Source organism: Talpa occidentalis, unplaced genomic scaffold, assembly GCF_014898055.3.
Source record: "Talpa occidentalis isolate TD23 unplaced genomic scaffold, MPIMG_talOcc4v2.1 talOcc4.8, whole genome shotgun sequence".
In the NCBI taxonomy this organism is placed as follows: Eukaryota; Metazoa; Chordata; class Mammalia; order Eulipotyphla; family Talpidae; genus Talpa; species Talpa occidentalis.
In genome coordinates, this window is record NW_023605194.1 from 18,372,997 (window position 1) to 18,398,601 (window position 25,605).

The 25,605-nt window shown below is 52.9% G+C and overlaps 1 protein-coding gene across 4 annotated transcripts in view; it reads left to right on the plus strand.

The window, feature by feature from the left end:
- SH3PXD2A (SH3 and PX domains 2A) overlaps positions 1 to 25,605 on the plus strand; it is a 210,767-nt gene that overhangs the window by 125,701 nt on the left and 59,461 nt on the right. For 3 of the 4 annotated variants that reach the window (XM_037497578.2, XM_054690130.1, XM_054690129.1), the window contains 2 exons: positions 2,434 to 2,462; positions 22,739 to 22,783. In XM_037497578.2, the coding sequence (XP_037353475.1) occupies positions 2,434 to 2,462; positions 22,739 to 22,783 (74 nt within the window). The remainder of the gene's footprint in view (positions 1 to 2,433; positions 2,463 to 22,738; positions 22,784 to 25,605) is intronic. The other variant, XM_037497573.2, reaches the window with a different exon arrangement.

Sequence of the window (25,605 nt, forward strand, 5' to 3'; positions counted from 1 at the left end):
GAGTTGTAAACACAGGGTGAGGCCGAGTGTGCGCTGGGCCTGAGGCTCTTGGCCAACACTGGTTCTACAGGGGCGCTTGTTGGAGACACAGATGGGCAGTGGATTGGGGTGGAGCCCCATTTCTGAATTTGTAAGCAGCTCCCAGATGATCCTGTTGAATGACCAGGCCGAGATCGCTGACCAGGCCTGGCACCCAGGCACTCAGCGACTGAATTTTGTCCCAGTCCCAGCCTGAGCCTCTGTGCTCCCCGACACACAAAAATGGCCTGGTCCCCACTGGGGCTGTTGACAGATTCAGAGAGAATCCATTCCTGAAGCTGTACAGAGGGGAGAGGGCAGCCGTCAACATGAGGACACCACTCTTCTGGCCTGGTGGTAGCCAGGGGTTGCTCAGGTCCAGGGGCTTCTCCTGTAGGACCCATGGAGAGAGGCAGTGCCAGGGGTCGGGGGGCAGCTTCTCCCAGCCAGCCATCCCCTGCTTTTCCACAGGCCACACTGCAGAAAGCGCCTACAATTCCCTCCTAGGAATGGGAAGTCTGCTGGGCGGGACACAGCCACCTTATAATGCCTCCTCACTGGGAATCCTCCACACAGTGGTGCTTCAAGGGCCTCCTGAATGGGCTCTCCCACCTCCTGCCTACCCCAGGAAGGTGAACATACCTGTGGCAGTACTTTCGAGGTCCAGATGGGAGGATGGGACAAATGGGGATTTTCCCACCTTCCTGACCCCTTTCAGAGGGAAGAGATTGACCAGATTCTCCTCTATTGCAGCACTTCTTGCCTCCTACACACCAGAGTTTTCATTCCTGCTAATGGGCTTCTAAGCCGCTGGGCTTCCCCAGGTTAGGTGACCTTAGCATTGGCTGAACCTGTTTCTTCACCATAAAAGGGCATAAGGACCTCTCTGTTGGTGTGGATGCGAGGACTGACAGAGACATGAATACCAAGGGGCTGCTCAAGCAGGCGGGTGGCGAGGGAGACCGTGTCCAGAATGTGGGTTTCTGGACCTGGCTCCAGCATTCCTAGTCATTGGGTTCTAGGCCCAAACTTTGTGAAACCAAGGAACCTGAAAAAGGGGGAGCCTTACTCTTATCTGTGCAGGCAAACACCTTGGAGCTTCACAAATACCCCCAAAGCCCATACCACCCCCAGACATCCAGAATCGGAATCTTGGGGAGTCTCCATGTGGTTGAACCTGTCAGCAGGCAGACCTGGCTGGCTACTTCAGTGACCACAGACAGGCAACTGCTCTAGACTGACTCTTGGGGGAAATGAAAGGCATTTTCTCTAGTCTCCAGGTGGATTCCCAGCCAGTCCCACCTGACATCCCTGAGGAAAGGTGAATGGTAGGAGTTGGTGGGTGCCTGAGGACCAGATTTGTTTGGGCTGATCTTGGGCCACCTGGGCAGGATGGGCTCCTGACTGGGGTAAGTGGAGGCCGGGAGGTATTAAGTGGCCATGGTCATCCAACAGCTATTGTCAGATGGCAGCGACAGGCCTTGAACCCTGTGCTTGCAGTTTTGCTACCATTCCTGGCTCTGTGCTACCATACCCTTCACTGTGCTCTGCCCTCACCCCTACTGAATGAACCCCCAGTTTCCCAGCCTGAGCCCCTAAGGAAAAAGGTTCAACATTCAGCCTATAGCCACTATTTCCCTACAGCTTAGGCCAAGCACGGGTTGGGGGGGAGGGGTGTAGTGGGAGGAAACAGGCCACACAGTGTGACCTCAGGGACCTTTGGGTTTAGGGGGCCAGCCCTGAATCAAAGGGTCAGCAAGTCTGTAATTATGGGGAGGCCGGCAGGAGAAGGGGGTCTGTCCTGGAAGATGCGCTGACATTCCAGTCATGACTTAAAGGTTCGGTGAGCATAATGCAAAAACGGGGGGCGGAAGTACTGCAGGAGCAGGGAGCACGCAGGCTCCTAGCGCCCAGGGGTCCTGGGTTCTAGTGACCACCTCTGGGGCCTCACTTTCCTTATTTCAAAGAGCCGGAGAACCTGCCTCACCCCCTCCTCCGCCCTTCCGTGGAGGACCAAGGAAGGTGCGCCCAGCAAAGGGCAGGGGGTGGCGCCCAGCAGCTCGGTCGGCGCGGGGTGGGTGGGGTGGGGTGGGGTGGGGTGGGGTGGGGTGGGGTGGGGTGGGGTGGGGTGGGGTGCGCCAGCCGGGCGGGCGGGCGGGGCTGGGCGGAGCAGCTGATCGCGCCCCGAGGCTGGGCCGGCGGGGCACCCGCGGGCCAGGCGCGCTGCGCTGTGCGTGCGGCTGCGGAGCGCGCGGCTCGCCGGCCGCCGGGATCACATGAGCAGCAGCGCCCGCGCCGGGACCCACCGCAGCCGGCCCGCGGGCGCCCTGCAGCCGCAGTCCGCAGCCCACAGCCTCGGAACCCCGCGCCTCCGCCCGCCCTAACCATGTCTATCTGTTGTTGCTTCTTTTTCAGGGACTATGGCAGTTCCAAGAGGAAATCAGGTAGGGAGCCTCCGCGCGTTTTCCCTCCAACCTCCCCTCCTGCTTCGTGCGCGCGCCTCTCCGGATCCTGCGGACGGACGACTTTCTGGAGGCTTGACCTTACCCGCCGGCCCTGTGGCAGCGGGGAGAGCTGCTGCTTTCAGTTGCCGCGGTCCCCAGCCTGTCTCCCATGCTCTTTGGCACGCGAACCTTCCCTTCTGATCTCCCCCGTGGGAATAAACGAGGGTGCATGGGGGTGTGGAGGTGCCTGCAAAGGGCCTCAGCAGCCCGATCCTTGCCCCCACCGCCACCCTGGCTTTGCTGACCACTGGTGGGCACTGCCCTGACTTCCCCCAGGGTCCTCCAAAGTGAGGCGGTGACAAAAGGGTTAATGGGAACTCAGGGTTCTCCCTCCTGGGAGATGAGATCCAAGATGGAAAAGGAGGGGGGCAGCACTTGCGTGACTATGAGTTTTTCATGCCAGCAGCACAGACTTTCTCCACCACCCCCAGCTCTGAGCACCTTCTCCTTGCTGCCAGAGTGGGGGCGGTGTATGGTAGCCTGGTTGGCGGAGGTTGGCATGGGAGGGGAGCAAACACCAGGCATTGGGCTAACAGGTGCCGGCCCCCAGAGTTTGTGGAGGGGGTGGAGAGAGAGAGAGGCAGGGTGAGTCTTCAGGGGACACTGTGTGCTGAGCGCTGTCAGCTCGGGTCAGAGGGTTCCCGCAGGGTGGGCAGGGCTGGGCTCAGCACATGCCTGGTGTGTGGTCTGCAGGACTTAAGTGCTGTGCTGAGTGTCAGGGATAGGCACCTGGAGCTATATGTTGTTGTGTGTGTGTTGCATTTATGGGGATGGTGAATTATGGGTATGGGTGGTTGGCCATCTGGGGCTCTGGCCCTTGAAGAGGTGGGAAGTATGTGTAAACTTGAGGTTTGTGTTAATCACCGGTGTGGGGAGGGATCTGTGTTCCAACTGCCTTGACTTGTGGCTCTTTAGAGGTGAGTGCCCTGTGTGACAGATGAGGTGGGAACCGGGGTAGGAGAAATTATATGGTGTGTCTGTTTGTGGGTATGAGTTTGTATGTTTTGTGTGTTTAAGTGCTTGCTTCCAGCTTTCTTGGGGAAAGTCGTCCTGGTTTGTGTATGGGGAGCATGTGTGTATGGGGTTGTGTATGGACATTACAGGTCTTCATAATCAGATGCTGTGAATGTATGTTTACCTGTTCTGTTCCTGTGTGTTTGTGTACCTGTTTGAGGCATGTCTAGTGTGAGCGAGATGTGTGTGCACATGTGCCAGTTAGCCGGCCCTGGCGTGTCTCAGGTATGCACCCCTGGTACAGGAGGGCATGTTCCTCGGTCAACAGGAGGTGGTGCTGCCATGAACACGCTGACTAGCAGCATTGCCTCAGCCAGGAGGGAGAACTGGGGAGGAAGGGCTAACTTGTGGGTTGGGGTTCTGGCACAACCCTGTCCCCAGGAAACTTGCCCTGGGCCTTGAGGGTGCAGTATACTGGTTGAGCCTGGGATCACACATAACTGTGACTTTTGGCAAATTTCAAAACTCTGTGCCTAAGTTTCCTCATTTCTTTAAAACACAGATGACAGTAGTATCTACCTCACACGTAGGAGATTAAATAAGTTAACATGGACCAGTCCTGAGGACAGCACAACTGCTATCATCTATATTGGCATTGCTTCCTGAATGCTGAGTCCTTGGGCAAGGCTCTACTCTGAGCCTCAGTTTCCCCCTGTAATGGCAAGGACAGGAACAGATAAGCTCTGAAGTCTCCCCCTGCCCTGGACTTCTGAGACTCCAGTTCTGTGCTGCTTTCTACACAGGCAGGCCCCACCCAGGCCACTTCAGCCAGAGAAAACTCCCTCCATTGCTCTGCCTTCTACTCTGAGGCCAGGAACAGAATGGATGGAGAAATTTAATTTATGTTGTTGCACTTATGATAATGGCCACTTGGGGTCAGGGCTGAAAGCGCCAGCTCCGGAGCCAGAGGGCAGGGTTCAGAGTCAGGCCTATCTCCAGGGGCAGATTCTTACCCTCTCTGTGCCTCTTCTCTCGTCTATAAATTGGGGATAATATTCATACCCACCTGGTAATGGTTAATTTTGACCAACTTGACTGGGTCACGGTGCCCAGGTATTTTGTTCAAGCATTACTCTGGATGTCTCTGTGAAGGTGTTTTGGGATGAGATCAACATTGGAATCACTGGCTCTGAGGAAAGCAGATTACTCTCCATAATGTGGGTTAGTCTCATCCAAGGTCTTAACAGCACAAACACTGACCTTCCCCAAGCCAGAAAGAGTTTGGCCAGCACACCGCCTTTGGCCTTGAACTGCAACCGTTCTCAACCTGCCCTGCCTTCCTCATCAGATCTTGGGCTCACCCCCCCCCCCCATTGTGTGAGCTAATTTCTTAAAATGAATCACCCTTTCTCTCTCTTTCCGTTTCTACACATCCTGTTCTGTTTCTCTGGAGAACTCCAGCTAATACACAGCTCATATGGTTAAAATAAAGATTCGATAAACTAATATGTTCTCATGCTTAGGATACTGCCTGCAACCTAGAAAACCTTGGGAAAGTGCTGCTGTTTTGATGATTTCATGAGCATCTACTTTGTGCTAGTAGCCACTTTGCATGTTTCCTCATTTGCTGCTCAGAGCCAGCTTTCAAGTGGGTGACCGGATTCCTGTCTAACAAATGAGAAATTGAGGCTCCAAGAGGGTGGCTGCCCACAGGCTGTTGCAAAGTGCAGATCTGAGCCCATGTCTAGGGTCCCCCCGGCTGCAATGGGGCTGCCACCACTTCCCAGGGACTCCCCAGCTAGGGACTTCTGCACATTGCTTACTTTTCATGTGTTAGTCCCCAAAGCCCCAGCTTCTTGGAGGAGCTCTTGGAGGGCTGTCTTCTGAGCACAGAGCCAAGGCAGGCCTGGGAGGGTGGAGTCAACAGGAAGAATGTTCTCAGGCAGCTTACAGCCACTTGGAGGAGGCAGAACTGGTGATCTGGAAGACTGGAAGACAGTGGAGCTTCAGATTTATCTCTCCTCCCTCCCTGCAGTGAACCTGCTCCTTCCTGCTCCTTCTGGCCTCTTTCCCATCCCAGTAACTGGCATCATCCACTCTGTTGCTCAAGCCCGACACCCTCAAGTCTTCCCTTCTCTCACCTGCTAAGCTGACCTGTGGATCTGTCCACTTCTCCAAGTCCCCACCATCACACCATACTGGAAGTCTCCTTTGTCTCTGCAGGAAGACCCAGCTTCCGCCTTGGCCTCTGCTTTTCCAGACTGTCTCCATCCCATCGCTAGAGTGAGCTCTTCAAAATATGTATCAAATAGTGTACTTTTTGCATAAATTCCCACCCAGAACAAACCCCTTAGCCCAGCTTACAGAGCCCTGTGTGCTTTGGCCACTGCCTGTCCATCCGCCCTGGGCTTGCCGACCCCAGCGTTTTCTGCTCAGCCATACCAGTCACCTTCTGGTCCTTATATATGTCAAGTTCTTTCTCACCACACAGCCTTTGAACTTGGTGTTCCCTCTGCCTCGAATGTTGTTCCCTATTCATTCACCTGAATTTCTCACGATTTCTGCTTCATTCTCACCTCAGAGAAACTATCCCCTTAAGTCACCCATCTTCTTCCCTGCACTTCACTGGCCACCCTCAAATTATCTTGCGGGTTTTCTTGTTTGTTATCTGTGACCCAACAGGGGATAAGGGATGCCTCTGCCCTCCAGGACCTGGGGTCTGCTCTGGGTGATGAACCATGTATAGACTCTATACCGTTAGAGAAATGTGAGAGAGGGGAGAGGTTGCTTGAGGAAGAGCAGTCCCGGCCAAGGATACAGCAAGTGCAAAGGCCCTGGGGTGGGAGCATGCTGGCCTCCTTGCTTATCGCTTGTGGCTGGGGTGTAAAATAGGAGAGGGCATGATGGTAGGAGGCAAGAGCAGAGATATATCTGGGGGTGGACTGGGGGTGGAGGAAGCAGCACAGACCTTGCAGGCCATTTGAGGGATTTTTATAAAGAGCCACTAAAGGATTCTGAGACGAGGGGGACCTGATCTGGTTTAGCTCTCAGAAGGATTTTCTGGCTGGTGAATGGAGCTTGACAAGGGGAAGAGACAGGAGAAATGATGAGGATCGCAGCACAGTGGAGGGGCATGGAGCAGGATTGTGATGCCCAGGTGTGGACGCTGGGATGCACCATTCAGGTGCCAGGACTCTCAGCCCCGCAGCTTGCTGGTCATGTGACCTTGGGCCAGTCAGTTCACCCAAGCTCATTTATCTCACCTTTTCTGTTGTATCAGTGAGGGTTCAGCAAGAGAAACAGAACCAGTATTGAGATTTCCTGTAAGGAATTGGCTGGCACAGTTGTGGGGGCTGGCTAAGCAAATCTGAAATCCAAGGACAGGTGGGCACCGCAGTCCACAGTGGGGCTGGGGTCACAGTCCACGGTCCACAGGTGAAATGTCTTCCTCAGTGAAACCTCAGTTCGTCCCTTAAGATCTTTCAGCCAATTGACCCAGGCACCCCAACCCACCCACCCCAAGTATCTAGAATAATTTCACTGGAAGCCAACTGTTGGCTTTATCACATCCACAGCACCTACAGTGACATATGGCTGGGTAGCAGGACTAGTAGACGGATTGACACATGAAACTGTCACACCTGTAAAATGGCGTGGCCGTGGTAGCCACACCTGCAGGAAGGTGCAGAGATTCAAGAAGGTGATGCCTAACAGTAGGAAGGGCCTATACTGTTGGCTGTGATTAACTCCCCTGAAGTGTGTGTCACCTCTGCTCCGAGGGGGCTGGAGCAGGCTCCCCAGGCGGGGGAGTTCTGAGTTGCGCCACTAGAGGGCGCAGGCGGCCTTGGATCCCGTAGCATCACCCGTGCTGGGCTTGCTGCCAGGCCAGGACCTGGGCTCCATCCCACCCAGGAGGCCTGTGATAAGCTGTAGTTCGTTGAAATGCAAGTGAGGCTGTTCAGGCGTGTTGCAAGATTGTTCCTTAGGGCTGATGTTCCCATGAAATCCTGTTTACTTTTGCTTTTCTTTGGAAAAGCAGTTAGCTCAGAAAGCTTTCAGGTTAGCCATCATAAAATCTGCATTTTTGGATGGAGTTAATGAGATCAGCTGTAGCTTCATTGAGAAGCAGGTTGCCGGGTTAAGAGTTTAGGTTTGGACATCGGGGTTTCAAGCCCAGCTCTTCCATGTATTTGTTCATGAGTTCCCATTTGGAAAATAGGGGTGAAAGTAGAGCCTGCCTTACTTAGATGTAAGGACGGAGTGAGCAGAGGGCCTGCTGAACCCTGACTGGCACCTAGCGAGCTCCCATTAACAGGCTTCGGATGTCGTATTTATTGATGAGTTCTGAAAGGAACTCTCAGATCAGAAGGAATCTTTGATCTGAGAGTAAAACAAACCACCTGAAGCATTTGCTCCCAGCCCATGAGCCCTGCACCTGGCCGGGGAAGAAATGCAACCTAGACCAGCTTTTGCTGAGTGTTCTGTAGTTAAGAACACGGACTCTGGAGCCAAATGCCACCTTTCGTGTGCCAGCTCTGTGTGGCTGTGTGCAAGTCTTAACTTCCTGTGCCTCGCTTTCCTCTCTGTGAAGTGGGGTAATGGCCTGAGGACGAGAGCAGAGCAGCGCTCTGCTGACTCCACACTGAGGAGATGGATGAGACGGAGTAGATGGCAGCAACCTCCACTCCCCTCCCAGGGCAGGCAGCCCTGAGGCCTGTGCACCTCTTCTAAGGGATTGCTGACCCCTGGCCCCACAGAGCCCACTGCTCAGCTCAGAAGGTGGGCCATTGTCAGGGTCTCACCATGGCACCCAGGCAGGATGAGTTGTGCTACCTGAGATATGGGAATCAAATAGAAGGGGGGGCAGGGATGCTTGGCCAAGATGGGAGTGGCTGGATATGTGTCCTGGGGGACTGAGACGAGCATAGGGGTGCTCCTGCTGTGTGCTTGCTCTCACTGGTAAGTGCCTCTCCTCTGACCTTCATGTCTTCAAGTGGAAAACTGGAAAACTGCCTCAATGAATGATCTTCCTCTTCAAAGTGCTATACGCCGCAGAGCCGACACCTCTTCTCTCCATATCTTGACCTATGTGTAACCAAAGCCACTGATTTAAAACCGCTAGTCAATGCTGAGCTGTCTACATTCTTCGTTTCAATGAATGCAACTTTCCCTTAACGTTATATTCAGCAAAACACAGAAACCTCAAGGTCTCCCAGTACTTGAGGTAGTAACCTGGATCACCACCTTCAAGGTACTTCTGGCAGAAGAAACACGTTACTTAAGGGTAGATTTCTGGAACTTATGACCTAAGCACCACATACCACACTGACATCAGAGCTTCACGGGACTCTGCTGCTCAGCCACTGGTCAGCTTAACTGTGCGCCAGTTCAGTGGAAAGTGCACGGGACCTCAGATTCACCTGCTCAGGTGTTCCAGCCCAGCACGCACAGGACCTGGAGGCTGGAATAAGCTTGAGGAGCTTGAGGGAAGGTGTCCAGTGTGGTGGAAGTGAGCAGGGGGCAGATGAGTATGGAGAGGCAGCCTCAGAAAGTATCTCAGCAAGACTTTTCAAAGTAATTTCCAAGGCTCTTGCTTGCCCACGTCACCCATCTCCAGTGAGAAAGGCCCAGACTGCTCAGCAAACACAGCCAAGACCTCCCTGGCCCCCTCCAGGGGCCCCTCCAAAACTGAACACATCTTGTGGAGGCATTGCCTTCTGGCACCTCTCCCCTGGGCTGGTGTTTTTAAATAGTTTTTATTTTCATGGCTCTGGGTCCTCAACCTGATGTCACCCCTGGTGTTCAAAGCCAACTAATTGGAAATGAAAGGCGGCTGATTGACTTGGCAGCCCCGCGGCCAGCCCATGTGGCTGTGAGACCATGGAGAAAGTGAATGCGTTGCTCACGCGTGTGTCTGTCTGTGCCATGAATCCCAGCCAGCGCCTGCGCAGCCCACTGCCCTACTGGCCTGGACACACACGAAGCAGGGGCAGGCAAAGGGAGGGCTCCACGAACCCCGAAATCACCTACCAGCCTCCCAGGCAGGAAGTCCCCAGCCGGCAAGGAGCCTCGGCTCCCTCGGCCCTGCTTCCTCAGCTACCCCCACTCCTGCCACCCTCTTCTCATCCTGCTTCTGCTGAGAAAATAGAAGGGGCTTTCACAGGGAACAGCATGTGCACAGCCTGCTCCTGGGGGTTCAGACCCAGGCCCTGGCCAGCCCTACAGAACAAGTGTCTCTGGGGGTGGCGCCCAGGAATTGGCAAGATTCTGACACCAAACCAGCAATGGGTTGTCCACGCGGGTTGATAGCCGTGTCAGGGGACAGGGTAGTGAGGGGCAGAAGGGCTGGTGTCTCTGTGATTGAGTAGGTGGGGCTGCTTCTTGAAGGTGTATTCGTTGTCTTCCCCTATGGGGGTGAGGGGCCAACCTGGGAGGGGGACCAGTCAGAGGACAGGACTCCGAGACTTGTCTTCCCCACCTGCCCAGCGCTGGGGTCTCGGAGAATGACTATATTAACAGGCCACTGACATCCCCTCCAGCCTCATCAGCAAGCAGCAGAGGCTGCTTCACCTGCCTTTTATTTCTATGAGGTTTAGTGTTGGGGGCGGCGGGTGGGGGGAGCACCCACGTGGTGGCCCAGTCAAAAAACAGCTTGTTCCTTGCTTTGGCTTTTTGGTTTCTAGACATGTGACCAGAGAGGTGGCCTTTCCAGTAATGATGAAGCCAGAGGAAAACACAGATTGGGGAGAAATGTGCATTACTTGTTGTTTTAGCACCTTTTTCTGATCTAAAGTTACTTTGTTTAGAAATAGCGTGGCAGGCGTAGCTGAGTTGGCTCGCGGTGTTTTTGTAATCTGTCAGTTTTGAAACGTGAAGGCAAAGAAAAATTTTCCAAAGTTTCGTAAAACTTACATGCTTACAGGAAAAAAAATAAGTGCTTTTCCCCGATGCCTTCTGCTCAGCCCCCTGAGTCTTCTCATTGCCACGTGTGCCCCAGGCACCTGGTGGGAAGAGGCATTTTGTTCAGGTTGGATTTTGTTCTTGTTAGACCTGGAGGTGACTGGACTGTGCAAAGCCCCTTCACCTCCCTGGGCTCAGAGTGAGGACCCGCCTCCTGATGCTGCTCCTGGTGCCTAGGGATGGCTTCCTAGGAGAAGGTGCCTGCAGGAGTCTGGGGACTGTCTTTCCCTGCTATCCAGGGTCTCCCCCGCTCAGCACTGGACCACCTTCATCCCCCTGACCATGGGTCAGGGTCAGGGCTGGCTGCATAAACTGTCCCTCCCTGCCAGGAGGGTGAGGTCCTTGTGAAGCAGTGATGAGAGGCTGATGACAAGAGACCAAACCAAGACTGACTTTGTACATTGGCAGTGGCCCCCAGGGATGCCTTGCAAACACACGGAGCTTAACATCCCTCTTCCCAGATCTGTAGGCGGGGCTGGTGAGTTTGGAGCTATCAGCTTCCTGCCATCCACCATCCTTCTCTGGAGCCCAGGGGCTCCTGAAGCCGCCCTCCGCTGCCCATTTGCATTGCTCGCTGGGTTCTGATGAAGGGGTCACTTGTCCCAGCTTCTTCAATGGCCTCAGCTGCTGTCTGCTCTGAACTCAGCCAACACTAGTGGCCATTCTCCCGGGGTCAGGGGGTTCCCTTGAAGGCTGAGTTGATCGGAAGCAGGCTTCTGAGTGGGTGCCTGTTGCGAGCCAGCCGCAGCAGTCTGGGTGTCAGGGGTTCCTGAAGGATGGGAAGGTGTCGGCGCAATTGTAGAGAAAAGGTAAGGGAAGGGAAAGGGGAATGAGGAGATGCAGACACTTGATCAGGGTGCTGACATCATCCTGCAGAGGGTCTCAGCAGCCCTTTATTTATACTAAGCAAATCGTGAGTACACAAGCATAAGGTAGGAAGATAACAATCATCACATGTCCTTTTTCAGGAGCCGCCTAGGGTCTGTTTGCCTTCCGGCAGAGGTGTAACATTTATTATTCTTTGTCTTAAAGAAGGCACAGTTGCTAAACAAATGTTTTCAAAATAGTTATTTACTTTAAACAATCTAACAGTTATTTTATTACTAGCAAAAAGCCTATGTGTCTACAACTAACATTTCTAAGTTTGCCATGGTGAACGATTAACTATGGGCTGAGGGAAACAAAGGGCAGGAAGTTACCTGGGGGGAGGGAGACAAAGATTATTTCTAACTAACCTATAAAGTTTAGACCAACATATAACTAATTGATTAGAGTAAAAAACAGAAGGCTTTTATTTAGAAATTATTATCTATATTGTTTTAGCTCGACCAGTCATAAAATTGCTGTTGACTTATTCTTGAATGCACACTCTAACAGCTACCATACCAATTGTCACCTCCAGGGGAATCAGCCCTAAACAAACAGGAAGAATTTAGCAGGAGTTAGCTATGGCGCCTCCTGGCTCATCAGGAATTTTCTTACATTTGGAGCAACTGCTATCTTTAAAGTAATAGAATTTCCTTCTCCAATTAGCTCTTGCCTCAAAAGACCACATCTCCATATTAAAGACTTGGCCAAGGGATGTTTGTAGCCTTTTGTTCCCAGAAGTTTTTTCACTTGTTAATGTAAGGCCAAATGTTGACTGCCTTTTGGCAGAGAAGGACTAATTTTATAAAAAATGTAATATTTGTATCATGCAGTGCCATTTGCCATCAAATTGGTTATTCAGTAATTGATCAGTATTTGCACTTTTACTTTTAAATGCATATTTTTAGCAGTGGTAGAAACTAGCCATAAACAAATGAGGAGAATCTTGGAGTCAGCTAACGAGATTCCTGATTTTTCAGAAATCTGCCCCAAACCCGGACTTTTGTCAGACGACATGAGTAGCATGGCTCCCAATAGGTGCCAGCTCTGGACTGGCTTTCTTAGATTAGGTGGCTCCTGCCAGACCAGGATCTGAGTTTCCCAGCTCTGGCCATGGCTATCTTACAGGTTTGTCCAGCGAACTTCTGGTGCCTTCTCTGTGCCAGGCCCTATGGTGGGAACCCAGGGATGCCAGAATGATGAGGGCCTTGTCCTCTGCACTCTCAGCTGAGTCAGGGAGGGAAGAAAGTAAATAGCAATTATAATACCATGCCCAAGAGCCCTGCTGGGGGGTGGGGCAAAGTGAGCAGGAACCTCATGGGGTGGGTTCTCCACCCCATTCGCTGAGGTTTGCACACCATTCAGCCCAGAGGGGAGAGAGTGGCCATGCCGAGGACATCTGGTCAGTCTCAACATTAGTGTCCAAGTGTGCCACGTCCTCTCAGCTGGCCGAGCCTTGTCCTCCAGTCCGTATGGGCAGTGCTGCCCCAGAGACGCTGCTGCACACGGCCACTGGTTTGCTGGCGTTGCTGAAACTGAAAAAATTAGATAAACTTAATATATACACTTGGGCCACAGAGAACTTTCCCCTAAGACTCTCTCTAACCTTATCGTTAGGTGATCTTGGCTTCCAGTGGATTCCTGGGGGACACGTGGCTTCCCCTGTGGAAAGGGGGGCATGAACCTGAGTCCAGAAGATTGCACAGCCGTGACCCCCCAGCCAGGCAGCACTAGTTGGTGCTCATTAAGTGTCTGACTGGCCCCATCAAGGAAGTAATCTCTGTCCAGTGGGCGTCCCCTGTGGTGGACTGGCCCGGGTTGGCGGAAAGAGCTGCCCTTTGGAATCACAGGTGAAGACCAGAGGGAGCTGGGAATGTGGTCCCCCCTCTTCTACCTGTGCAGCGAGCTGAAGACAGGCCCCTGAGCAGGTCTCTTTCCTGTCTCCTCTCCCAGAGTCTGAGCTGTGGTATCAAAGGGTTAACGCGGAGCTCCCCGAGAGCTTGGACCCTCCCAGCGGTCTTCTGGGCATAGCATGGTCACGTGAGAGCCAGATGTGGGGATTTCCCAAGCCTTCTGCACTGTTTACGTGGCATCTGAGAGCTCAGGGGATTGGTCCAGACCCAGGCAGAGTGGAAGAGGGACAGGGCGGGGAGAGGCACAGGGGCTCCCGGTGCACACCGTGGGGGGCTGCCTGAACCCTGCTGAGCCTGCTCCCACCAGACATTGTAGATAAGCCACTTGTTCTTGCTCAGACTCTCATTTCCTGCAACATCCATCTTGCCACAAGACTATAATGGTTATAGATACATTTTTTAAAAATCTCTTTGAAGGGCTGGGCAGCAGATGCTAGAAGCCAGCAGCCTTTCAGGGATGTCTCCCTGGGCTTGGAGCCTGCTCTTGAACTACTCTGCCCAACACAAGCCAGACTCAGAGTCTCTCCAGGCTGAGAAGACCTGCATGTGCCTCAGGAGTCTGGACCATAACTAGAAAGAGGGCAGACCCTGGTGCCAAGAAAGCCCTGGGCAGCAGGATAAATCAGGCCTCAGTATCCCCATGAAACCCTTAGGTCTGAGCACCAGGAGCATCATCCTGGGCGTCGTCCTACTATGTGCTGACGGAGTTAAGACCCTGAAGGAACTTACGGTCTGATTGGAGAGACTAGTAACAAATTTGGATTGGCACCTACCATGTGCAGGGCACTTGCTAGGGCTACAGTACTAAACAGACATTTGGAGCTCATCCACACAGTCAGTGAGCCACACAGAGATCCTGCCAGGGCAAGATGAGGGGAGCTGGCAAACTGGGAAGTGGATCACCCCAACCTCAGTTAGGAGTGAACTCTGCTTTTTTTTTTTTTTTTTTAAATTTATTTGTTTTTTTTTTTGTTGTTGTTTGTTTGTTTATACATGCACTGGGTACAGTCAGAAGCGCGGGAGGGTGAGAGAATTCACCAGAGCCAGAGCGGGGAGCAGAGCAGGCAGAAGGACCGAAGTACACTGCTGAGGGGAGCAGCCGGGGATTGAACCGGCGCTGCAGAGGCCGCGGGCAGCTTCGCAATCCAGCGCTCAACCGCTGCGCCACTGGGGAGGCCTGAACTCTGCTCTTGATCCCTGCCCCTCACCCCTACTTCCATCCTGCTCAGCCAGATGTCATTGTAAGCCGGGCCCCCAGTCCAGGCCTCTAGGACACAGCCCTGTTGCACATCTCCCACCACCACCCTTGCTTTGCTTCAGTTGCCTCCCGGTGTGGTCTGGGCAGATGCAGGGAATGAGGATGTGCTTTTGTAACTGCCTCGGCGGTGCCAGGTCAGTGGATGCAGAAGCCACGTTACAAACCTGTATGCCATCCCCAAACCTCTACGATGCCCAGTGCAGTAGGAGCCCTGGGAGGGTGTCCATGGCTGTAAATATCTGCCTCCCTGGCTCTGAAGCTTGGAGACAGACATGGAGGGTGCTGGTTACAGCCAGGCCCCTGCTGTGAAGGTAGTAAATGCCCGTTAAATAGTGGGTGGTTGGCTCATTGATAATCTGAGAGTCAGAGTCCAGTCTGGAGAAAGCAAGACGTTCCGTTTTTTTTTGTAGTCCCGCTGTTATAGAGCAACCCCGATATTAAACGGGTTCCTGGCTGTGGGTCCTCACCCGCGCGCTTTAAAGGGACTTATGAATACTCTACTACAGACACACGCAAAAGGGTTAATAAAAGGTTTATTTACAAGAGAAAAGGAAATAAGGAAAATGTACAACTCAGGGAGAAAATAGGGAAATAAAGTCTTTAATGCGTCCTACCCGATCCGACGACCTGGAAACCCAAAGTCACTCTCAGAGCTGGCCGGACGCTGCGAGCTGGTGGAGAGCCAAAATGGGGGCCCCTCAAAGCCCACGTGTCTGCCTTTTGTATCCACCTGGCTGCTTAACCCCACCCTCAGGTCCCAGCCACCTTCCCTTGGGTGGTGATGGGATGTGGAGTTCCCAGTGTCTTTGGCTTTGACCTGGGGTGGGGGTGGAGTCCACAAAGCCTGTATGGAATTTGCTTTGGGACATCCTTTTCCCCCTAACACCGGGATGGGAATGTGCGTCCTGTGTCCACTGCTTTTGACTCTATCACCCACTCACGGCTGTCATGGAGACTGAGCCAGGGGGGAGTCGACTGCAGAGCTGGGGGGCCAGAGACCCAGCGGCTGCTCACGTCTCACTTCATCCTGCTTGGCTGGCCCCTGTCCCTGCTGCTGCCTCGTCCTCAAAGATCCGGCTTTGGCTGGGGTAGCTGGTGGGTGGGGGAGCCGGAGGGGGCAATCTCAGTAAGTGGGAGAGGACCACCAAGGCAGACCACCCCAGGAACGGGGGTGGCTGCAATCCTGGAGCTCTGAAAAGTGTTGAATTTGTCTCTTCTGTGCACCAACGCCCCTACGTGGGGAGATGAGAACCTGAGAAGTGCGGGGGAGGCCACAAGCTGAGGGGCTGCCACAGGGTCAGGCAGCAGCTGCTGGGAGTGGAGGCTCAGAACCCCACCGCCTCCCCACCCAGCGCCCCTCTGTCTGCCCCCCCACCTCTGACTAACCACAGCCCCTGTCTTTAACTGAGAAGCTCCTGGTCTTCCCAGCGGGGAGGAGGGAGTGTGGTGGACCCGCCTGTGACCTGCTTTTGTACAACCCCCACTAGGCATCCTTGGCCTCTCCCATCCGTCCACTTGGGCTGGGCTGTCTCTAACTCTAGGCGGGTGCCCCTGGATGTAGTCCCTAAGACGCTGTGGGGTGGCTCCAGAACCAGCCCCCACCCCACCCAGACCCCACCTGAGCCGGAAAGCTGACCGTTCTCTGACTGCAGCCGAGGTCAGTGGTGCATTCCTGCCCTGGGTTGGGTGGCCTCCATGTCGACTCTGGATTCTGGGAAAGGCAGCTCCTGGGGACGGAGGCAGGCCCCTTCTTGCTGAGAGCAAAAGGAATGAAAGATGCCTGCATTTATAAAGAGAAGCATTGCAGAAATAAATGAGCCTGCTTGGCCTACAGGCGGGGAGAATCCAGAGAATAAAGCCCCTCATTTAGGTCCCTTTGTTCCCAATTCCCGACCAGCCTTCCCCGGGCTCAAGTCTGCCCGCCACTTCCTTGCTATGGGGCTGTGGCAAGATCTTAAATCTCTTGAGCCCCACTTCCCTCATCTGTGAAATGCAGGCTGTTGTAACTAGATAGTGCTCATAAAATGCCCTGCGTGGCACCTAGCGTGAGTGTTAAATGGGAACTTCTATAATCTAGTGCCAGCTCTGCCTCTCACTTGTTGTGTGATCTTAGGCAGATTTCTTTTTCTCTCGGTTCTGACTCCCCACTTGCTCCTTCCAGCCTGCGGAATACCGCCAAGAAACCAGAGACTTGGGGGGCAGCGCAAGGGTGGGGGGGCATGGAGAGAAACAATGGCTGACTTCCCATTTAGGATCTGCTTTCTGTATTTAAGATGACACCCGGCAGGAAGTCAGCTCTAAGAGATTTCTTCTTGAGCACTTTCATTTAGTTAGTTAAGAATTTTGTGGGCCAGAACCCAGGCCTTGGTTAGGACCAGGTACATCGTTTATGGGACCTTGCGTTCATAGATAATGGAAGATTTCAAATGATGGGTGGAAGAGTCTTAAGCCCAGGGCAGAGCCCTGCTGAGTGGGGGGCATGTGGGACAGTCCAGATCGCCCCCACACCAAGCCAGCCCCCATGAAGACTGGGTGTGTAGGAGGCAGGCCCTGGGGTCTGAGCTGCTGCTGTAGCAGCCAACACCCCTCACCCCTCGCCCCTCCCATCCAAGGGCCTGAGTTTTTTCAGTGTCAAAAGTATTTATGATGAGCTGGTGGCTGCTGCTTACCCTGGAGCCGCTTCAGAGAGCTGCCCATGTGAGCAGCTGCAAACAGTTGCAGACTTCCAGCTCCCCCCATGTGACTTTCTAGGGGAAGTCCTGTGCATGCTCTTGTTTGTTTTTTTGTCTTGGCATCTTAATCTGTGTCATGCTTTTCCCGGATGGCACTCATGTCACTTTCATTGTGCTGCACAGAGTAGGAGGCGCTATTTAAGGCCCCATCCAGTGAGTATCTTGTAAGCCCGACTACTTGTTTGTAAAGGACATTCTTTCTCTGTCAAGGACTGTTGTCCTGTGTGGGCTATAGGAAAGATTTGAGCTACTATGTGCTGATGTTGCAAGGAACTGCTCATAGGAAGGTATTTTCTCCTCCTGTTAAATAATAGTGCCAGCAGGTGTCAGGCCCTAATTACTTTATAGCCTGAAAGCAGTGGCTGAGTTTCTTGGTGGCCTATTCAAAAAGGAAAAGAAGCATGGAAACTTGACAAATATAGCCAGGTTTAGTTGTACAAAAGGGGATAAAAGACTAGAAAACATCAGATGGTAAGAAACCAGCTCAAGGCTGCAGTGAGGTAAGAACAATTAATTCCCCAAAGAGGGAGAGGTCTGCGCTCAGCATGTTGAGATCCTGAAGAATGGGAGGACATGGAGAAGGAGGAGGGTTATTCATTCCATTCAGGGCCCCTCACCTGGGCCTGCTTCTCCTCCCTTCCCTGTGTCAGCCGATAAGGCGGGTGACCCTGCCCCGGCCCCTGCAAGCCTTGGGTTTGCTTTTATTCCCCATGGACTTTGTGCTGTTGGCCATGCTCCCTCCTGTCTCTCCCACCTGGGCTCTCGGCCCACTCTGGATTTATTCACTTGGATGGGTGGAACTTGCTTAGCACCACGGAATGATTCCTGGAAACATGTTGTGAGACTCGATTTGGGTAAACTGGACGCAGTTCACTGCTCTGGTTCAGGTTAAGTGACTTAAGGCTAAAGAGACCTTATCACAAACCTGTGAGAATCTCTTCTATTTTAAGTCTACCCAGTATTTTTATGTAGCATTTGGGCAAGCAGGGGGAGTGCCCTGAAGTTCAGTGCTGCCTGCAGGATTGATCTTTGACTTCTTCTTTTTTTTTTTTTTTTTTTTTTTTTAAAGATTTATTTATTTATTTATACAAGCACTGGGTACAGTCAGAAGCGCGGGAGGGTGAGAGAATTCACCAGAGCCAGAGAGGGGAGCAGAACAGGCAGAAGGACCGAAGTACACTGCTGAGGGGAGCAGCGGGCGGCAGGAGAGGTCTGCGCGCCATGTGGGACCCTCGCCGGGCAGTCGGGGATTGAACTGGTGCTGCAGAGGCTGAGGGCAGCTTCGCAGCCCAGCACTCAACCGCTGCACCACCAGGGAGACCCGATCTTTGACTTCTTATAAGCACCGGCACCTAACAAGAATTAGGTTCCTGTCTAAGTGTCTCAGGCCAGAACCTGCAGCCACCTGGTTCTCTCTGGGCCTGGATCCCCAAGTCTTCAGCCCAGGGGGAATGGTTGTGCAGGGATGTGAGTACTATGGGGGTGGGCAGGGGAGGCCCTGTCACCTACCCCCCTTCCGTGCCCCAGAAGCCCAATCCCTATCCCTTGAGTACCTTTCACAGACATTAGCCGCCATTTCAGTCTTGAAACAAACCTTCAAAGAAGACAAGGAAGGCATTTTTGTCTCCATTTTACAGAAGAAGGAAGAGGCTCAGAGATTTGCTTAGAGTACCTGAGAGTCAGCAAGCTAAGAGCAGAATAAGCACAAGAACCAGGATTTTGTTTGGTTTTTCTCTAGTTCTCTGCCCTGTGCACCTCCCTCTGCTTCTTTCACGAGCACTCCACATATTGTGTTCAAGCCATTTTCTCTGGAAAAATGGTCAGGTTCTCTGCAAATGTTAACCTCAGGTGTGGCGTCCTTGTGTTATGGAGACTAGCAAGTTTCCCCTAGAAGAGACTAGAACATCAAACAAGTGTACCTTGGACATCATGCAGCCCAAATGCTTGATTTTACAGATGTGAGCAGTGAGGCCCAGAGAAGTCGAGTCATTTGCCAGAGAAATCAAGGTCACACAGCTATTTCTCAGCAAAACCAGTCGTGCAGATTCCCAGTCTGGGGCCCCTAACTCTTCCAGGTCCCATGACTCTGCTCTGAGGGACCCTTGGTTCTATCAAAGAGGAGAGGGTGGTAGAGACAGCAGAGACGGCAGGAAGCAGTTGGTTTCTGTCGGTTACAGCTGCTCTTTTGGCCGCAGCTGCCTCCTGCTCCTTCACCCCATCTCTCCATCTCTCCATTTTTCCAGCCCTGAGCCATCAGCCTCGTCTGCCTGCTGGCCAGAAGGTCAGGATTTGTGAGCCAGGGGCTCTCCTCTGTTCATTGTAACGAGGCAGGGGGTGGGGATAGAGGGGTCCTTCCTGGGAGAGGACTTGAGAGGGTGGACTGCAGGGAAGGCACTCAAAAGGGGGGACATTTGAGGTGAGAACAGCAGAACTGGATTAATTAATTCTGTGGATCCATGGGACTGGGAAATAAATCATGATTTAAAAAGTCTTTTAAAAAGGCAGGCTCATTTCTGGTCCTCTTCCCATTTTCCTTTGGTGAAAGAAGGGAAAGTCTGCTTATTTGGAGAAGGGTAAAGGGGACAGGCAAGAGCTTGGGGTATTCCACACTCAGCAGTGGGGGCTCAGTTTACAGGAAGAGACTTCCTGTCCATTCCCCCAACCTGCTCAAATGTCCTTACCCCAAGGGCCTAGAAGAGCAGCAAACCCTTCAAGATAATTTTTGAAAAATATCTTCCAAGCAGCAAAGACCTTATGACTGTTTATTCTAGGTGGACTGACGGTCCCCACTTCTCTTTCCTAGGACTTAGGAGCCTCTCCCCTTTGATAAAGACAACATCTCACCCCCTCTTATGGCCCTCATCTCTAGCAGAGATGGGTTGGAAAATCACTGCCCACCGCCTACCATGTAGTTTTATAAATAAGGCTTTACTGGCACACAACCCATTTATTCTTCTATGGACTGTCAGGGCTGCTTTTGCATTAACAGTGTGACCCACAAGGCCCAAAACACTGACTCTTTGGCCCTTTACAGAAAAAGGTTGCTGACCCCTCTTCCAGCAGAATCATTCTTCCTGGGTCTCCAGGCCCAAGCAAAACAATTCCTCTTACCTCACTGAAAGAGGTTAGCTTTTCCTAAAAGATTTCTTCCTAAAGACCCCAGAAAGGAACCAAAAAGGAAGATACACAGCATAACAAAGATGGAGAGAGATGTGAGTACCTCTAAACTGGTACCCACAGGGCCAGGTAGGACCCAGTGGGGCTGGGAAGAGCCTGGCACTAGGTCTGCCCAGTGGAGGGCGTTGCTGCGCAGGAACCCTCTTGGCCACATCTGGGTTACAGCAGGAGGAAGCTTTAACCCCAGCTAGATGCAGAAGCAGGCGATGAAGCCCTCCATTCTGAACTGAGACCCACCTGGTCATACACCTAGGAGCTTTGGTGGTTCTGGGTACATCTGCTTTGTCTCAGCTCTACAAAAGAGCTGGGCCAGCATAGCTTCTGTCCAAGGAGGCTTCTGATTGCTAAGCCTGATAAGAGGGTCTGACCACAGACCCTGGTTGTCTGAGGATGCAGTCTCCCAGAGTCCTCTACCCCCAATTCTACCTGGCCAAGTGTCGAGGGGTATCACGGGGATGTTTCTCTTTTTCCTGGTGCATCCAATAGCAAATGCCATCTAGTTCTCCTTGCAACACTGATGAAACCCAGGGAACTGGGCTCACACTCAGCAAGCTCATGGGAGATGTTGCCAGTGGTGGCTAACTCCTGTGGAGCACCGACTATATACCAGGCTGTGCCAAGCACTTACTGGGTATCACCTCATTTAGTTCTCACAGTAACTTAGAAGGTAAGAATGTCATTTTTTCTGACTTTTGCAAATGAACCAACAGGTACATAGAGGGTAGATGATTTCCTTAAAGGAAAAGACCCTGGATTTAAATCCAGAAGGTCAGACCTCAGGTGCCTACCCAAAATTGTCCACCAGAGCCCCTCACTGTTAGTTTACAGTGAAAGCTGGAAGGGCCACACTCCCAGTTCTGCATGGGGAGCCAGCCTGCAGTTAGAAGGTGACTTGCTGAGTGAAGGAAAGCTAGGTGCTTTAAGTGGTGTGTAGTATGGAACTCTGATCACTCCGATCTCCATGCCCTCACAAGAGATGGATAGTGCACATGCTGTGTGACTGTAGCCAAGTTACTTAACCTCTCTGGTTCATTTTCCTCATCTGAAAAATAGTGGGAGTAATTTTTCATTGAGGTTTAGTGTGAAAAACAAGTAATGTGAGTTACTATATGTAACTGTCAGCACAATGCCTCACATATAATAAATGCTGTTTAGATATTGTTGAGTATTGTTGCTATTTGTGATGATTATTGTTACTGTCTGTTATTGGGTCAAGCAACTCTTACAAGGACTTGTCTCTCAAGCTTGCGTCTCAGCGTGTCCTTCTCATTCAGCCCACTGAAGCCACCACTGGTGGCTTTAGAGGCGCTGAACATTATAGCAGAAAAAGCACCAGCTGAGTGTTCCGAGATCTGGCTCCATTTCTGCCTCTGCAACTTGGTGCTCCTGGGCAGTTGGGCAAGTTACTTCCCCTGTCTGAACTCAAATTCCTCCCCTGTAAGAGGGGCTGAAAGATGCCTATCCACCTCAAGGCGTTGTACTGGGGAGAAAATGAGCCATTTCACTTTATGGGTATTAATGCCTTTTATATGCAGACCTTCTGATAGTCTAGAAATGCCCGTGTCACTCTATCACATCTCATAATCATATTGTTTTAGATATTTTGAGTTTGCTCCTCCTTAGCAAGAGAGGAGCTTTTTACCGTATTTCACAGATGAGGAAACTGAGGCCCATATCAGACACGGCGGTTTGAGCCCGGAGCAGAAAACTCTCATCTCCCTTACCCTCTGAAGGTCCTTGTCCTTCTGCATTGTAGTTGGAAGTGAGACTTTAAAATGAGGCTTCTTTCATCTGCCAGGACCAGTCCTCCTCAGCCAACGGGCATGGCAAGGGCTGTGCAAGACAATGAGACTGAGCCCATGTGGTGCCGCAAGGCTGGTGATCGGCCTGGGGCTCTCCAGCTGATGTTTGAAGTTCCAGATCCAGGCCACTGATCCTGCTGGGCTATGAGAATTCTTGGAGCCACCAGGCCCTATGGGGCCAGCCACCCACATGGCCAGAGAGAAGGGGCCAGTCTGCCTTCTGCAGGGCAGCGATAACCCTTGGGCCCTGTTCCAGGCGGGGATGGTGTAGGATCCTCTATACTCGGGAGGATTCCTGTGTTTCAGCAGACACCTCATTATCCCTGTCCCGGTCGGCTGTGGCTCAGTGCCTCTGTAATCACTTAGGCCCACGCCCAGGCCAGCCCAGGGCCAGGAAATCACTCCCCTCCCCTCCCCTCCCCCGCCTTCCGCCCGCCGGCCCAACGCGGCGCCTGCAGCCACTTGCCAGGTGGACCTCCTGCCTGCCTAACGGTTTTCTCTCCTCTTCTGATTCTTCTCTCCTGCTGCTGCTTGCTCTCGGGGGACTCGGAAGTGTGGCTGTCCAGCTGGGCTGAGTCTCCCAAGAAGGACGTAACAGGTACTGCCACAGCTTGCATGTGTGCGAACATGTGTGTGGTGTCCAGGCATGCGTGGGGGTGGGGGGGCTAGTGCCCAAAGCCGCTTTCCGCGTGCTTCTCTGTGATGTGTGGCAGCCCTCTCTTGCCCTTCAACTGGCTGTGCCTTCTGCCTTCCTGCTCGGCCCTGTGGTGGGTCTCAGATCCAACCTTGGTGCTCCATGGTGGGTGAGGGCGAGGACCACTGAACACAGTGTGTAAGCACGTGCACTCTGGACCCAGAGTGTGTGCTTTTGCATCCCAGCTCTGCCATGTCCTGCTATGCCGCCTTGAGGGGATGACAGAACCCCCCTAAGTGGTTGCAGTGCCACCACGGGGAGCCTGGCAGGCATAATACTCAGATGATACTGGGGTTACCATCATCTTAACTCAAATGTCCATCCTCATTGGATGAGCAGGTCAGAGATTATTAATCCTGCTTCCGGCAGCTGGACTGAGAACAAGAGCTGAAGCCTCTAACATAGGAGCCTGGTCTCCAGTGAGCCTCATTGGGGGGCTGAGACACAAGATGGGGAGTCCTGAGACTCTGTCAGAGTATATCTAGTCCCCAAGGTCCAGAGCTGGGAGTTGCCTGTGGCCTCAGGGGGCTTTCCAGGCTGCTGGCCTAGGATGGCCCTCAGCAACATGGGTCTGTGTCTGGACAGAGCCAGGTGGTAGGGACTGGCCTTTAGCCTTTGACTTTTTGGACTATGGCGGAAAAGCCCCGACAGTAGGGTTTCACTTGCTAGAGGGAGATGGTGGTGGACAACAGCCTGGGAATTTCAGAAGGGTCTTCTAGGAACCCCCCTGTTTCTGGAGCCCCTCCATTTCTGCTACCTCCTCCTCAGCCTAAATCTGAGAGCAGCCAATTAGGTTTGGAGGTTGGAAGATAAGGCAAAAGAGTCAGGGTGGAGGGCTGGGTCAGCCCCAGGGTTCAGAGCCGTGGGCGGGTGGACATCCTGGGCAGGGACCAGAGGAGAAAGCAGCAGGCATGAGGACCCCTTAGCTGAACTAAGCCCCTTGCTGTTGGCATCGAGTCTTGACTGTGCTGAGGGCCTGGGCCTGAGCTGATCACTGGGCGCCTCTCCATTTTTCCTCTCTCCACGAGCCAGTGAGCCAGCGCCCACTTGGCCCACGACAATACATTTTATTCACCAAACATAGCCTGGTTTCCCCAGGGCCCATGGAGAGGCCAGCAGGCTGGTCTGGCCTGGAAGGAGGAACCAGTTTGAGGGACTGGAGGGACTAGGAGGAGATGCCAAGTCCTGTGGCACCAGCCCTTGCTTCTCTACTCTTACTGGTGATACTCTTGTCCAAAATATACATTGGGGAGCAGCACCCACCAGAAATTCAGCAGAGGGAGGGGGTGTCATGTAGAACATGGAAAGCCCAGGACAGGGTTCACCAGAAGACTTGATGTCTCAGGATGGGTTCAGCTGTTTGGAGTGAGTGGCTGAAGGGAGGCAGTCCGGGCCAGGGGAAAGCAGCCAGAGGCTAGAGTATGGCAAGTCATGGTTTCTCCCTCGGTCTTGGTTTCCCCATCTGGAATGTTGGAGGGTTCAAGGAGACAGGACTGATGCTGGAGATGCTTGTAGATTGGGGTCCTTGAGTTGCTTGGTCTGGCATCACCCCAGAGTGTGCCCAAGGAGCGCACCAGCTTGTCAAGTGCCGGTTGCCGGTGGGGTCTGAGAGAGACGTGTACAGGGACAGAGCTGCCCTTCTCCTGCTGCCTGCGGCCCTTCCTCTGAGCTGCCTGGAGGCTCTGAGGTTACAGAGGAACCTGAACCTCTCTTGCTCCTCCCCAAATCTCCCATTTCCAGTGTGCTTTTTAAACTGTCTACACTTTACATAGGGTATTAAGCCTGTCACCTCATTCCAAGCATGAACAACCCCATGCAGTTGCTACTGTTATTGCTCCTGTCCACAGATGAGGGAGCTGAAGCTCAGAGAGGTTAAGTGTCCTCTCCAGGGTCACAGAGCTAGTATGAGCAAAGCAGGGACTGGACCTCGGTCCCTCAGGCTCAAATTATATGTTTTCACATCATGAATCGAAGGCAATTGTGTTTCCCATGCCATGTCTTGTGGCTCCAGCCCTCGCTTCTCTACTCTTACTAGTGATACTCTTGTCTAAAATGTACATTGGGGCGCAGCACCCACCAGAAATTCAGCAGAGGACAGAAGCAGGAGCTGTGGCTGCACTACTGGAGGCGCAGGGATGACTGGGTAGATAGGGGTTGGCAAGGGAAACAGCTAAGGAAAAGGCTTAGAAAACTGCAGGGGGCACTGTGGTTGGCACACAGTGGGCACGTGCTACATGTGTGTTGAATTGTGAATGTTGCCTGGAACAGGGGGGTTGTCTGTCAGGGACTGTGGGGAACTCAGATTGGCAAGAAAGACTGAGCTTGAATTTGGCTTTCATTCCACAGGTGATGGGGACCCACTGAAGGTGGTAGAACAGGGACTTACTTGACAAAAGCCTTAAGTTGGCAGCCAGGATCAGGCAGGAGCCAGAGGTCCATCCAGGCGGTAATTGGAGGAATGCAGATGTGAGGCAAGGGTGGCTCCCAGAAACTACCAGAACCCCAGCAGAACCAGTGGGGGATTCTGAGTAAGGCACAAGGGGGACCATCCTTGAATGAGTCTCTCTCATAGTTCCCTTCCAACCCGGGAGGGCCCTGCTCTCTAGAACCGGGTACACCCCTTCTCCATGCCTCTGCCAAACCCTTCCCATCTGAAGACCAGAGGCTCCTTCCACTCCCTCACCCGCTCCCTCAGCTGACTCCTCCAGCCCCCAATTTTCCAGGCT